We start from the raw sequence: 16,199 nt of genomic DNA, 5'->3' as shown, positions 1-16,199 counted from the left end.
TCGGATTCTCTGAATGAGTCACTTAGGCTCACTCAGATTCTCTGAGTGGGTCCCTTGGGGCTTACTCGGTCCCTTGGTCTCGCTCTTAAACTTTACTTCTGTCTCTGACTCTTTATTTAATCTACGCCGCCCCTCAAGAGAAACCCGTTTGCCCTTGCCACACTGGACGTGACACCTATCTATTGTGAAATAGGCAGGAATGCTGATTTCGGCATGAAGGGCCTCATGTAAGAAAGTTTAGAATCCTGTCTCTTGTTAACCATTCCAGTTTTTTCACTGATTTGAAATACAGAATTCTCCCTCAATGATGAAGTACTAATGACAAGAAGGGAAAGGAAACAAAACAAAACAAAACAAAAAAGCAAATGGCTTTATTTAGGGCAAGACAGATGGCCACCAGTTGAAGGAAATGCTACATAGAACAAAACAGCAATAAACCCCTCCAAGATCTTTGAAAAAACACTAAACTGTAAATATTGAATTCCCAAGGAAATCTTATTGAAGAGCAACCATGCTTTGTAATTCTGAAGGCTTTCCTCACATGGTATTTCCTCTCAATAGAACCAAAGTTTTAAAAAACAAGCAGAGGCTTTATGTCAATAATAGATAAGCATATAGAATGTTAAGAGCTACAAAAGACCTTGGAAATCATCTACTGAGTCCAACCTATGCATTTTAAAGGGAAGGAGAATTTCTAAAAGGTTAAGAGTTCACTAAGGACTTTTACATGTCAGAAAAGATTAAAGCAACTTACATTCATTGATTTTTATTCTAGAATGACAAAAAACTCTTATCATTCAGTTGCAGAAGTAATCTGTAAATTTTCTTCTTGTGGTTTTGATCCCCAAATCACATCTTGCTTCTAACACTACTCAACTATTAATCATAATTTCTTCCCTGATGTCCTTTTGTAAATAACTTTTTACCGTGGCTTATTATGCAACTTTCTGGTCTCCTCATGAAACTATGCTTTTAGAAACATACAGTGGGCCTTCTAGGGCCACAGCTAACTTACACAGTGCCTTTGTATGAATTAGAAAAAGCACCCCTCTTGGTGGATACAGCCCTTTAATTCAGTTTGGCAAACAGCACAGGCTGGATCTCAGCCTCCATTCAACCTCTCAGCCGGGCACATATGTGCAGTGCACAAACTTCATCAATTTACTTTGCGGCCCTGGGCTCTGAAAAGGAAATTTGAGCAAGTGACTCCCAAATAGTAGTATTTCTTTAGAAAGTCGGGCTCATTTTGCATTTCATAGACATTGAGTTTCTGAGAGGAATCTATTTGCATTTTCAAGGTCAACATGCACATACTTCCTTAGTGATAAAAAGAGAGAAAAAAATATGTAAAAGAGGGAGAAGCAGCTGACAATAGCTATGGAAAAGAGAGAATGACATTCTTAATAATAGAAAAAACTATCTATTATAATATAAATTCACGGTCCTTTCTTACTTTTCCTGAAAACCCATTTCAAAAGGCTGTGACTTTTGGCATTGAAAAGACGTGTCCCTACACAAAGTACCTGAAGAGCAACATTATGTAAAAGAACAAACAATGCTGGTACCTGAAGGTGGACAGGAATTCTGACTAAGATTCTGGCAGTCTGGTTCTTCCTTGTAGACAATCTGTACTTCAGAAGTTTTCATGTCCTCATCCTCAAGGTCTTTCGTTTCAACATCTTTGGAGCCTTTATGAAACCAAAAAACATCTTAGACTATTTACATAATCTGATTACAGTCTTGATGGTGAAAGCCCTACAAACAGGTCATAATACTAAAATTTTAAACTTCCATTAAGATTTCTCACAACCACCCTCTTCACCTTCTAAAACAACTAGAATAATCTTTGTGAGTTTGATATCGTAATTTAGAGTTTGAACTCCAATGTCATTTTGGGCTTTATTATTCAAAGTGTGGAACATGAACCAGCAATTTGGGGAGCTTGCTGGAAATGCAGACTCTTGAGCCCCTATTGAATCAAATTCTGCATTTGAACAAAATCCTCAGGTGATTCACATGCACACTAAAGAAGAGAGGCGCCATTTAGCAGATATTCATGTCTTCCCATCCTGACCTGACCCAAGAAATCTGATGTGTATTTATACAGACAACTGGTGATCTAAAGAAGCCTGGGAAAAGCTAAGACCAGACACTCAGAGCATTTACCAAACTCAGCCTTTAAAACAATGCTCTGAGAAGATGTTAGCTTCAGGAAGCCAAATGATGGCTCAGACACTTAATCACAATAGATTCTTTTTTCAATCGTGTCCTGGCTCAGTTCCAGATGGCTTCCAGGAAGAGAACCAAGAAATGTCTATTATGAGTCTACTCTGAAAAGGGGATGAGTCTTGGAGTTTGAACCTTCAACTCTAGAATTTTCAAGCTATTTCTCTGATCATCTAAACCCAGACAGCAAGCTCAGACTCTGTCTTCCCCAAATCCTCTGGACCAGATGGGCTAATTCTGGATGAGAATGGTATGCAGTGGTCCATGTTTAGGGGTTATATACAACCAAATTACTTCTGTAGGCAAGTAGCCACTTGCCTTGCAGACTCAGTTTCATGCTGGTCTCTAAAATTAGAGATGTAGCCATGGCATCTGAGGGGAAAATTCCCTCTGACGGTGAGGAAAAACCAGGCAGGAATGAAGGAATCCCTAAGTAGAGCTATGAGAAAGGCAGAGCATGTTTTCCGACCCTCCCACCCTTCAGAGCTCTGTCTTGAATATCTTACCTTTATCTACAATCCACAGTTCACTGAACTTGTTCTCTTCTTTCTCCAAAGCAAGTTTCAAAGTTTTGGGCCAGTTCTCCTTGTCTGATCTGAGAAGGCATTCAGCCATTTTCTCTGCGCCTGCCATTGGCCCCTTGCTGGAACATATCTAAGCAAGACAACTGCGGTTGACTGATGAAGAATTTCAAGTTTTCCTTTTATGAGTGTCTACCAAAGGAGTATCAATTCAAGTGCTATCTGATTTAAAATCATTGCCTACTATAGTTCAATAGGTCTTATTCATGGCCACTTTTGCTCCATCCAACATGATCTTTTATGATACCTTTTTAAACCTTCGTCTTTGTCTTCTACATGTTATATCACTATGTCAATCCAAGCATTCTCACCTCCTCTGAGATCTTATATCCGATCATCATCAGCAAATTAGGAAAACAATCCATTTGACAACCATTCAAAATATTGGTATATTGTCATAGAGAGATATTTGGAAGAATATAACCAAAAATTAACAAATTTTTTTTCAAGGTAGTGGGATTTACATGACTTCTATTATTGATCATAATAACGAAAATTTATTGAGCACTTATTGTTATGGGTCAGGCATATGTAAACACTTTCCATATATTATCTCATTTAATCCTTATAAAAATATAGTAATAAAGTACTATTATTATTTCCATTTTATACATGAAGAAACAGAGGCTTAGAGAAATTAAGCAACTTGCCTAAGGTCACACTACTAATAAGGGGTTGAGTAGTATTCTAACAAAATTTATGTGTCCAGAGCCTGAACACTTAACCACTAGAGTTTAGGGCTCTTTTTCTTTTTCTTTGCTAAACTGTTTGATTTTATTTAAATTTGCATAAAACATTATTCACAAAAGTAATAAAGTAATTTTAATTAAAAACAGGGCAAACCTGAAAAAAACCTGTCACATCAAAACCACTCAGTTCAAAATTAAAAGTACTATTCTAGGTAATTATACCTTAGATTTGAAGATTTTTGTGGATTTCAATGATCTTTCTTAAGTCTAAAACAGTATTGAAAACAGAAAACATTTTCTATGTTCAACTTATTTCCCCCAAATTCAGTATTTTATTTTCATTAAATTACCTGTTTAATTTCTTCACATTCTTGATTAATTAAACATTCAGATATATCAGGAAGGATATTATCTGGATGAACACTTGTTTTAAATTCTGGTTGCAAACGCCTTAAAGTCAATCTATACTCCTCCAACTTTTCAATTTTTTGGAAATCCCAACTTTCAATGGCTTCATAAAGGCCAGAATAACCTGAAAAAGAAAAAAAAGAATTGGGGGCTTTTATGGGATCAACTAAAAAATACTTTGAGATTAATATCAGAGGACTCATGTCTGAACGTATGGTGAGGGGTCTCAAAACATATCTGTAAATAGCCTCAATTATTAATGGTCTTTCAAAAAGAAAGCTTACTATTCATTTTAGGGACTCGACACTTTAGGTCCTCTCACAATATTTATCATCTTTTAGAAGAAAGTACTAAGGATAAATGTGAAGTCTTACATTTGGTCTTAGTATAAAATCTTCCTTCCAAAATGCTCTCAGGGACTTCACCTACAACCCCTGATATGTCTTTCAATGAGTCAAATCATCATGTTATTAAGTATCTGGTAAGTGCAAAGTAGAAAAGAAGGCAAAAATTAATACAAATATCAATTCCTGCCCCTCAGGAGCTTACCTTCTATATTATTCCAAAAAACGAATATTAAGTACAATAGGAAATTTGAGGTGGAAAAAATATTTCTAACTGTAATAATTCAAGATTGGCTACCAAGCTAGTCTGACTTTCAGGCCCACACTGTTTTTATTTAGGCTATGATAAGCAGAACAACAAAATGTGCGCATGTGAATGCACTGCCCAATGTAAGAACTAGAATATTCCAATACGACTGTGGGTGTGTGCCTCCTCTTTCCTGCCCTCCTATTTCCCTGCAGACATACCACTATCCTGTATTTTTTATGCATAACTCCTTTGATTTTTTTTAAATAGTTGCATGGCATAAGTTTGATTCTCTAAACAATATATGTTTTGTTTAGTTTGTTTGGAACTTTATAATTATACTCTACTAAAGGTATTTACTCTGATTTTTAAAAAAATAAGTTTAATATTACATTTCTAAACTTTACCTGTGTTGTTGTCTGTAGCTTTGTTCATACATTTTCATTGCAGTATAATGAACCATTGTGAGAATATTTTAAAATTATTTTACCCATTCTCCTCTTCAAGGATATTGGGGTTGCATCCAGTTTTGTTTGTTTGCTTGCTTGCTTTTGTTATTACAAACAATTATACTATGAATATTCTTGAGTGAGTATTCTGGAATATATGTGTAAGAGTTTTTCTAGGGCACATATTTAAGAGTGAAACTGTAGGATAGAAGGATTATGAGAGTTGAACTATACAAGATGATGCCAAATTGTTTTTCAAAATAGTTGCATCAAGTCACACTCTGTATAGTAATATTTAAGATTTCCCATTATTAAATGTCCTTGTCAAGCTTTAATGCTGTTGGACTTCTTAAATTTTCCTATCTAGTAGCTATAAAATGCTATCTCATTGTGTTCTTAATTTACAATTCCCTAATTGCTAACTGGGCTGAGAATCTTTGCATATGTTATTAACCTTTCATGCTTCCTATTCTTTGAAATGTCAGTTCACATCTTATGCCCTATGGATGTTTTCTTTCTTTTCCTAATTGATTTTAAAGCCTTTTTAACATATTCTATATACCAATTCTTTGGTGACTATATATTGTGCAAATATCCTCTCCCAGTTTGTGACTTGTTTTTTCACTTTCATTTTACTGTGTTTTAATTAACAGATGTTCTCAATTTTACATCTTCAAATTTATCACTTTCTTTTATGGCTAATGCTTAAATGTCTTGTTTCATAAACCCTGCCCTACCCCAAGGCCGTAAAAATATTATTCTATATTCTTTTCTAAAATTGTTAAATATTTGCCTTTCAGAATTAAGTCTTTAATTCTTTTGAATTCATTTTGTATTTATGTGAATGGAATGAGGTAAGGAATACAAATTTATTTGTATCCACATGGATATGAAAGTTAGGGTTTGTTTGGTTTTTAACATTATCCTCTTTAGGTTATCATGTTTATAAGGGCCCACTGCAATTTGTCAAAAAAGCCCCTCCTTTCCTAATGATCCTCCTTTCGCAGTGATCTCTAATATAACAGGTTTCCATAAATACATGAGCCTAATTGAAGGCTCTCTATTCTATAATACATTTGAATGGTCAGTTGGTTGATACCAGTACCAGAGTTACACTGTGTCAATGCCTATGGTGTTACAATAAATCCTGATATCTAGAAGGGGGAAACCCAGCCTAGTTAATTCTTCTTTAGAGATGTCTTGATTATTCTTGGGTCATAATTCTTCCATATACATTTTAGAATCAGCTTGTCAAACTCATGAAAAAGCATGAAGAATTTTTATTAGAATTGAATATATAGATCAATGGTTGGAAGAGCTGACATTTTTATGATATCAAGTCTTCCTCGCCATGTGCATGGGTATATATCTCTACTTGGTTAAGACTTCTTTAATATCTTTCAATAACATTTTATCACGTTCTCCATTCAGACTTTATACATCTTTTGCTAGGTTTACTCCAAAATACATTGTAACTTTTTTTACTATTATAAATAATATTTCATTTTAGATTAGATTTTCTATTTGCTTCCAGTGGGTAGAAATGCAACTAACTTTTGTATACTGATCTTATTTCCAATAAACTTACTAAACTATCCCATTAGTTACAATACTCTCTGTAGATTCCTTTGTATATTTCAGGTAGGCAATTATATATCTGCCTGAACATAGTCTTTACATTGCCTCACATTAAAAGACATGAACTATATGGGGATACCTCAAAATTAGCAGCATTTCACTTTTACAGTTCTGAAACAGTCAGGTAATCCACTCTGATTTGTGAGTAAGAAAGAACTCACCGGCATGGTGAAGAGCATCCAAAAAGCCACGGAACCAGCCTTCCTCCTGGAGCTCCAATAGGAATTTAAGAAAAAGTGAGGCAGCCTCTATTGCACCCTTGTTGTTTTTCTCAGCCTGAATACACTGCAGCTCATCTACAAACAGAAGCAAGAGTCACTTACCAAACTGCAGAACAACTAATCATTGGAAGAAAAACCTGAAAAGGATTGTTAAACCTTCTCAAATGGGGACGGAGACTGTAACAAATCACAGCAATGGAGGAACTGCAAGAAAGCAGCAAATTCTCTGCCCAGGCAGATGAATAGAAGCATACAATACATAGGCTTTGTGACTGGGTTTTTTCACTTAGCATACTGTTTTCAAGGTTCATCCATGTATATGGCATGTGATGCCCTCAAGTTTCCCAGGTAGAATTTCTTGATCTCATTTCTGTGCTTTCTGTCTCTTTACATGTCCCTGACTAGAGCACTGACCCTGCATAGTGATGTAGGATATTTCTTGTGCCGGGATCATAGTCTTGTGAAGCCAAAGAATGGAGACATAGACCAGAGGTAGAGTTTGTAGCAGAGGATAGTTTTATTAAAGCAAGAGAAAGGTTACAGCTCCTGAGCAGGAGGGGGTACCCGGAAAATGGGATGCCCACTAGCTAGGGTAAAAGGCTTGAGTTTTATCCTTTTTTTCTGCCTGGGAGGGGGAATGCTGAAATACTGGTGCCTGTTATCAAGGCACTCATTGAACCTGTTCTGTTGCTCAGCCTTTGGGGAGGCCTTTCGTAATGTCCTCTAAAATGGCTTTGTTGTTCTGGGGCATGGTTGATGTCTCTGTTTCAGTATGTGGGAGTCACCCTATAATTTTGAAGAAATGGCTAGTTTAAGGAATAACCAGTTTTTTCTTATCTTTGCTCAGTCTACCAGGGAATTCCTGACTGCCTGATATTATACTGACTAACCTGTCTTAATAGTATATAGTAATTGTTTGAGGGTCTGTCTTCTCCCTTAAACTGTGATCATGGACATGTACTCATCTTTGTATTCTAATCATCAATAAAGTGCCTGGCTCATGCATGTGTCCAGAAAATGTTACTGATGGAATGGATACTCAGAATACCGCTCCAGCAGTGTGCTAACGGTTAGCCTTTGACTCCAGAGATACTGCAAAAAAATCTGTAGCCCACACTTAGGTCTACCTTGACACATCATAGATAACCTAAGCAATGCCCTGCAAAACCCCAGTGCCCATGCACCTCTCCATAAGAAACTTGGCTTCAATGCTCCTTTCCCAAGAATCAACCAGTGTACAATATCCAACATATGCAGTGAAGAATTATAGTAAAAGAGATGCAGGATACGTCTAATATAGTTTAAACATATTGGTGTATTTGTATGTGTGTGCATGGGAATGTATGGGCATAAGGCGAGTATGGATAAGCTCACATCAGGAAAGATATTTAGGCACTTCAAGTCTGAAAAGGAATTGCCAGATTCCTCCCTCCTCCCCCATCTCAGCTCCTTCCAGGCACCAGCTCCCTTCTTCTCTGTCCCCAAAGTCTCCCCTCATCTCCAACACAAAGCCCTTCAATACAAATGTATAAAATGGTCCATTGTCCATCATCATATGTCTAGGTGGAAATACCTGAATTGAAGCAGCAAGCCACTCAGTCCAAGTCTTGCTAACCTCTCAAGCTTCCAGGTATCTGGGAGTGACCCGCAGACTAAGTGTGAACTTCCTTGTAGCTCTGACAGTATTTGGTAACCATTCGTGTGCATTTGTCCTAACCTGTCTCCCACCCCCTGAGCTGTAAATTATTTTAAGGAAGGGGCTGTATTTTATTTCCGAATCTCTGAGGTCAGCACAAAGTCAACACACATAGTAGGCGCTAACAATTAATAGAAACAAATGAAATGGACAGCGACCTGTTTCTCCAGCTTTGAACCTAAATAGATGTGCGCCCTCCCCGCCCCACAAGCGTCTTGCTGGGACTCAGTTTCCTCAACCGGGCCTCCAAGTGCTCCTCAAACTCTGACAATCTCTATAGTCTAAATCGCTTTTGCTGTCTTGCCACAAACCCGGCGTTCCCAGCAGGCTACCCGCATTGATTAAAAGCGGGTAAAGGGAAAACACGTCCTGAATTGTTTTCCTGCCCCCCAGAGGCGGGCCCCGCTGGGGACCACTCACCCTCCTTAAACCAAGGGGCCATGTAGCTCAGGATGTAGGTAGGGTCCAGAATCTTCGTGACATAGCTCTGAAAGGCGAGCAGGTTCCGCCGCTCCTCAGCCGTCATAGCCGCAGCTCGGTTCCCCGTCTCACCTACGCTCCACTCCCTTAGGAGACCGCACTGAGCCGGGAGGGACTTTCGGAAAAATGAAACTGCAACTAGCAGTGGGCCGAGGCCGCGGAGGCTGGGCTACCATAGGGCACAGCCGCCCCGCCCCACTGTCCCCGCTGGGTTTCGTTTCCCCTCTGGCAGCTTGCTTTTCCCACCCGTTGCCGCTCGCTGGTCCAGGAGGTTCGAAAAAGAGCCCTGGGGATTGTTTTTTTTATTTTCATTTTATCTTTCTTTTCTGTTTTGCTTTTATAGCGGTAAACTTTAGATTCAATAAAGTGCACAGATTTGAAGTGTACAATTACGAGTTTTGAAAAATGCAAGCAGTGGAACCACTTCTCCCAGGTTGCGTCGGTCCTACGGTAAGTGTACACGTACGTTTAACTTTACAGAAAACTTCAGCCTGTTCCAAAATGGCCTTACCATCTTGCATCCCCACCGTAGTGGAAGAGTGCTCCAATAGATACACATCCAGTAAATACACGGACTGGTCAGTTTTGTTTGCGATCTTGGTTGGTACGAAATGGCCTATTACTGTGGTTTTAATTTTAATTCCTCAAATAATGAATGATGTTGGGCACATTTGCATGTACTTATTGGCCATTCATATATCTTTTTTTGTGAAGCATCTGCTCCAATCTTTTGCCTGATTGAATGGTGTTTCTTTGCGTTATGGATTTACAAGTTATTTACTGGCTACAAGTCCATTGTCAAATATATGTATTCCAGATATCTTCACCCTGTCTGTGACTTACCATTTCACTTTCTTAAAGGTGTCATTTGAGTAGAAGTTTATTTTGGTGAAACCTAATTTATCACTTTCTTTTGTTTACTGATTTTTGTGTTCTCTTTAATAGATCTTTGCCTACTCCAAGGTCATGAAGGTATTCTGTGTTTTCCTTTAGAGCAGTGGGTCTCAATGCCATGACCCCTTAATACAGTTCCTCATGTTGTGGTGACCCCCAACCATAGTTATTTTCGTTGCTACTCTATAAATGTAATTTTGCTACTGTTATGAATAGTAATGTAAATATCCGATATGCAGGATGTATTTTCATTGTTACAAATTGAACATAATTAAAGCATAGTGATTAATCACAAAAAACAATATGTAATTATATATTGTGAAATATTTATTTCTAATTACAAATAAATGAAATTTTGTCTTGAAGCCTGGTACTCGTATGTGGGCATATCTGCATGTGGGTGGACCCGCCTAGAGACGGATATAGGACCTGTGTCTCGGTTCCTAAGACCATCAAAAATATGTGTTTTCTGATGGTCTTAGGCGACCCCTGTGAAAGGGTCGTTTGACCCCCAAAGGGGTCACGACCCACAGGTTAAGAACCGCTGCTTTAGAGTCTTTGTGTTTTTTAGCTTTTACATGTAGGTCTATGATCATCTCAAATTAATTTTGTTGTGGTGTGAGGTAGGGGTCAAGGTTTCATTTTTCCCCCCATACGTCTAATTGTTCCAAAACAAATTGTTTCATCTGTTGAAAATTTTTCCTTTTCCCACTGAATAGCCTTGGCACCTTTGTCAAAAAAAAATCAATTGACTGTATGTGTGCATTTCTATCTTTAACTCTAGTCTGTTTCATTTATCTATTTGCTGATACTGTTTTTTTCTTTTTTGTAAAGACTGTATTGGCTATTCCAGGATCTTTGCATTTCACTATGACATAAGAATCAACTTGTCAATTCAACACACACACACACACACACACACACACACACACACACATACACAGGCCTAGTGAGATTTTGATCAGAACTACATATTGATCCTATAGATGAACTTGGGGAGAACTGACATCTTAACAATATTGAGTTCTAATCCATGAATTCATTTAATTAGGTATTCTTTAGTTTTTCATTTATGTCTTCTTTAATTTCTCAGCGGTATTTTATAGTTTTAAGAGTATAGGTCTTATACCTATCTGTTAAAATTATCTTAACTATTTCATGTTCTTTGATGCTACCCTAAATGGAATTATTTTTAAAGTTTCATTTTCAAATTGTTGTTAGTATATATACAAATGTTCTTTGTTTCTTGACCTTGTTTTATACAACATTGATAAATTCAGTTACTTCTAGTAATTGTTCTGTAGATTCCTTAAATTTTGCTAGGTAAACAATCATGTCATTTGTGAATACATGGTTTTCACTTTTTCCTTTCCAATCTTTATGCCTTTTATTTTGTTTTCTTATTGCACCACCTATGATCTCCAATAAAATGTTGAATAAAAGTGGTGAGAGTTAACAACCTTATCTTATACTAGTATCAGTGGGAAAACAATCCATGTTTCACTTTAATTACAATGTTGGCTGTACGTTTTTCTTAGATGCCTTTATCAGATTGATCTTCTGTTTTATTCCTGGTTTACTCAGAGTATTTATCATGAATATTAAATTTTTCAAATGTTTTTTTCTGCATCTATTGAAATGATTGTATATCATTAGCATACTGAATTTCACTGATTGATTTTTTGGGTATTAAACCAACCTAGAATTCCTGGGAAAAAGTCCATTTGGTCATGATGTAGCATCCTTTTTTATGTATATTTCTGGATTCAATTTGCTAATATTTTTGTATCTATGTTCATAAGGGATATTGGTCTGTAAGTTTCTTTTCTTGTAATGTCAGGGTTATGATGACCTCCTAAAACAAGTTTGTTAAGATTGGTATCATTTCTTTCTGAAACGTTTAATAGAATCCACAAATGAAACCATTTGGGCTTGGAGTTTTCTTTCTTTGAAGATTGTTTACAAAGATTCAATTTCTTTACTAGACATAGGCTATTCTGCTTTTTTATTTTATCTCAAATCAGTTTTGGTAAGTTGGGCTTTTCAAGGGATTTGACCATTTCCTCTAGGTTAAATTTACTGGCATAAAGTTGTTCATGCTATTCCTTATTATCCTTTACCTTTTTTAAAAAATCAGTCTTGCCAGGAATTGACCAATTTTATTTATCTTTTCAAAATCCAACTTTGGCTTCAGTTTTTAAAAATTGTTATTCTATTTTCTATTTCATTGATTTCCACTCTAATCATTATTCTTTTCTCCTACTTTCTTTAGGTTTAATTTGCTCTTCTTTTACTAGTTTGTTAAGGTAGAAGTTTCAATCACTGCTTTTATACATTTTTCTTTTCCAATATCAGCATTTGAGGCTATAAATTTCCCTTTTCTCAGCTGATAAGTTCTAACATCCCATCAATTCTGATATATTGTTTTCAGTGTCATTTCATTTGAAATAGTTTCTAATATCCTTGTGATTTCTTCTTTAACCTATGAGTTAATTTAGAAGTATGATGTTTATTTTTCAAATATTGGGAATTTCCTAAACATTTGAGGGTTATTGACTTCTGATTTTAATCTGTTGGGATCAGTTTAACATGTTGTGAGATTTCAACCTTTCGAAATTTGTTGAAACTTATTTTATGGCCCAGCATATGGACTATCTTGATATATGTTCCAGGAACATCTATTCTGTATGTGTATTCTGAAGTTCTTGGGTGTAATGTTCTATAAATGTCAATTATTCAGGTTGAGTTATAGTGTGGTTCAAGTCACCTATATCCTTCTAATTTGCTGTCTACTTGTTTTGTCAAGTACTGAGAGGGAGTGATATCATCTCCAACTATGATTATTCATTTGTCCATTTGTCCCTTTTGTTCTTTGTTTTTGCATCATAAATCTTATAGCTGTTACTAGCTGCATACACATTTAAGGTCGTATTTTCCTGATAAATTATACCTTTTGTCATTATGAAATGTCTCTTTTGTCTGTTAATACTTGTTATAGCAAAGTCTACTTCATATATTACTATACCTATAACAGCTTTCTTATGCTGTTTGCATGGTATATCTTTTTCCATCCTATTGCTTTCAACCTCTTTTAATATTTAAAGCACATCTCTAGTATACAGCTTATAGTTGAGTGTCCCTTTATTTTATTTAGTCTGATAATCTCTGGCTTTTAATTGGAGCAATAAATCCATTTACATTTAATTATTGACATGAGCTTAAAACTCCAAGTTTGCTGTTTGTTTCATCCAAATTTGTTCCTTTGTTCCTATATTCCTTCAATTTGGGTTAATCAAGTATATTTTTACTTTTGTCTCTTTTAGCTATAATTCTCTAATTCATGTAAGTCATATGCCACTTAATAATGGGGATAGTTCTGAGAAATGCCCTGTTAGACAATTTCGTCATTGTGTGAACATCATAGGGTGCACTTACACAAACCTAGATGGTATAATCTACAACACACCTAGGCTACATGGGATAGCCTGTTGCTTCTAGGCTACAAGCCTGTACAATATGTTACTGTACAAAACAACACGAGATTAAATAAAACACGAGAGAAAGGGATGCCATCAAGAGAAACAGTAAACACAAGATGTACAAGGCTGCTACTGGTATAGCACAGCATACTGTTTTACAGCAAACTTTTTTGTATAAGTAGAAAGAGTGCACTCTAAAATATATAGTGCAGTTAATACATAAACTAGCAACACATTTATTATTATGATGTACCGTACATGATTGTATGTGCTATACTTTTATATGACTGGCAGTGCAGGTTTGTTTACACCAGCATCACCACAAGCAAGTAATGTGATGAGCTCCAACGTTACAACAGCTATGACATCCATAGGTGATATGGTTTTCAGCTCCATTACAATCTCATGGGACCCCCCTCACATATGCAGACCATCGTTGACCAAAACATTGTCATGAGCTCATGACTATATTCTTTTAGTTATATGCCTCTCTCACATCCGTAAGATATCAGTCTAATTAGAATTATTATACTATATCAGGTAAAATGTAAGATCCTTGCAACCACATAATTCCATCTACCCCAGCCCATCCTTTGTGCTATTGTCATAATTTTTACTTCTGTTATAAACCACATAATACAATGTTATGCTTTATTGTTAAGAAATCAGTTGTCTTTTAAATAAAATTTAAAAATTATAGTCTTTTCTATTTTCCAATCTATTTACCATTTCTGGTGATATTCATTCTTATCAGTAAATAATGGTTTCTAGCTGATGTCATTTCCCTTCTTGCTTCTCCAATGTTAAGGCTTCCAGTGAATTTTTCATTTCAAATATTGTTTTTAAAAATGCTGCGATTTTTGTTGGTTCCTTTTTTCTTTCCATTTCTAGCTGAGAACCTCCATCTATTCATTAACTGTTTTAAGCTCATGTACATATTTCTAATAGTGTCTTTAAAGTCTTTGTCTGCTCATTTCATCATGTGGATTGTTTTAGTGTGTTTTGTAACTTTTTCTCTTGACTATAGGTACTTTCACATGTCTAGTAATTTTTAAAATTTTATACTGGACATTATAGATATGCTGTAGAATCTCTAGAGTCTACCATTTTACACTGGGGTTTTTGCTCTAGCATGCTAATTTACCAGCTACTCATTTTGAATTTATAGCTTTGTTTTACATTGTGGTGGGTCTGTTCAGCTGTGCCTTTAGTGCAAGGTGAATCCCTTAGTCCTAGGTCAGTCTTTCCTGCTAAGGTGTGGCCCTGTAGGGGTTTCAGTGAAAAGCCCTGTTTTCCCTGCCCTTGTAAGTTGGTGAGACTGACTCCAAATTCTGTTTTCCCTCTGGTGGCAGCTGACATGTCTGATGAGCTCTCTCAGCCTTCCAGCTACTGCTTACCTGGGCTCCTTGAAGTCTCCCCTGCATGTTTGTTTCAAGGTCAGCTAAGGATTTGAATGAAGGTTACATACAAATTTTAGCGTTTCCCCTTTGTGTCCTTTCTTTCTGAAATTTCCCCCTCAATATCATCACTCTGGCAGCTCCAGAGCCCCTCTTCTAATTCAATGACTATGGCTTTCTGCTTGTGTTCTAACTTCCATGTGGACTGGGGAGGACCCTCAGAAGAAAAGCCAAATATAGGTAGTTCCTATATTTGGAACTACCAAATTCCTTCCAGTTGCTGCTGCCTTTTGATTTTTCTCCAATGCCTTCAAGTACTTGTTCTTTATGTTTTGCCCATTTTTTAAACTGTTATCGTACAAGCTATTCTACCACTATTTGGTTTTGGATTTTTAACTAAGAAATCAGAACCAAAATTCCTTTAAAAAAATAAATCCATGCCTCCTTTATGCTAACACTGTGAAATAACATAGCCTTGAATAACAATGGACTTTTTAAACATCAGCAGTTATAGTGTAGACTGAATCTAAAAGAACTGAAGTCCCAGAAAATAAATCATTTGGCAGATTTGTAGGTAAAATTTTACCAAGGCCAGAGAAGGGGAGTGTCACAGGATGGTGAAAAGAAAGAACTCAGTCTTAGACCCTCTCCTCACCTGGGCATTAATTTATCCAACACATTTACAGAGCATCTATGTCAGGTATTGTGAAAAGCACAGGGTATATAGAGATACGTGAAAAACAGTCTCCCTCATAAGCTTGAGTCTGATGATGAGGAAGAAGATAGACAATGAAGATGTAAAAACACAAATAACTAATTGCCAAATGTAAAGTGATACAAAGAAAGTAAATACAGTCATTAGAGAAAATAATGGAGGTTGGAAACAATTTTAATATAGTGGTAGGGGAATATCTTTCTGAGTAGGTCACATTTCAGCTGAATCCTTAAGCATGAGAATCAACTATTCAAGGAAAGTAGTTGGCGGGGGTGGGGGGAGGGGGTGCATACAGGGGGACCGATAGCACAAATGGGTCACAAAGAAAGTTAAAGACACTTACAGATGGAACTTCATGAAAAAGGGGTAAATGGTATGCAGTGTTGCTGAATAGGTAAACAGGGCCTATGAAGTGAGGAATTAAGTGCTATGGGAACACACTGCAGGGTTTTAAGCAAGAAGTAACATAATCTGGGCTGGCCAAGTGGTGCGATGGTTGGGAACTGGCTTGGGATGCCAGAGGGCCCCGGTTCGGATCCCACATATGAGGGCCAGTGACACTGCCCTCCACAGCTAGGAGCTGGACAGCAGCTCAACCTGGAGCTGGGCTGCCGTGAGTCGCTGGCGACGGCGTAGGCTGAAGCCCCTGTGGCAGTGGGTTGCCATGGGCTACCGTGTGTAGCTGGCAGCCAGCATGAGCGGCAAGCAGCCGCAGTGAGCGGTAGTCCAGAAGCC

General features: G+C 37.0%; 1 protein-coding gene across 1 annotated transcript in view; it reads right to left on the bottom strand.

The window, feature by feature from the left end:
* RIGI (RNA sensor RIG-I) overlaps positions 1-9,123 on the bottom strand; it is a 33,316-nt gene extending 24,193 nt beyond the window's left edge. The window contains exons 1-5 of the mRNA XM_019624080.1: positions 8,920-9,123; positions 6,744-6,878; positions 3,847-4,028; positions 2,733-2,880; positions 1,566-1,688 (exon numbers count right to left, since the gene is read on the bottom strand). Of these exons, the coding sequence (XP_019479625.1) occupies positions 1,566-1,688; positions 2,733-2,880; positions 3,847-4,028; positions 6,744-6,878; positions 8,920-9,025 (694 nt within the window). The 5' untranslated portion in view covers positions 9,026-9,123. The remainder of the gene's footprint in view (positions 1-1,565; positions 1,689-2,732; positions 2,881-3,846; positions 4,029-6,743; positions 6,879-8,919) is intronic.
* Between the last annotated feature and the right edge of the window lie 7,076 nt (positions 9,124-16,199).

The sequence above is a fragment of the Hipposideros armiger genome, unplaced genomic scaffold, assembly GCF_001890085.2.
Source record: "Hipposideros armiger isolate ML-2016 unplaced genomic scaffold, ASM189008v1 scaffold_577, whole genome shotgun sequence".
Classification (NCBI taxonomy): domain Eukaryota; kingdom Metazoa; phylum Chordata; class Mammalia; order Chiroptera; family Hipposideridae; genus Hipposideros; species Hipposideros armiger.
This window is presented reverse-complemented; position numbering and strand designations above follow the sequence as displayed.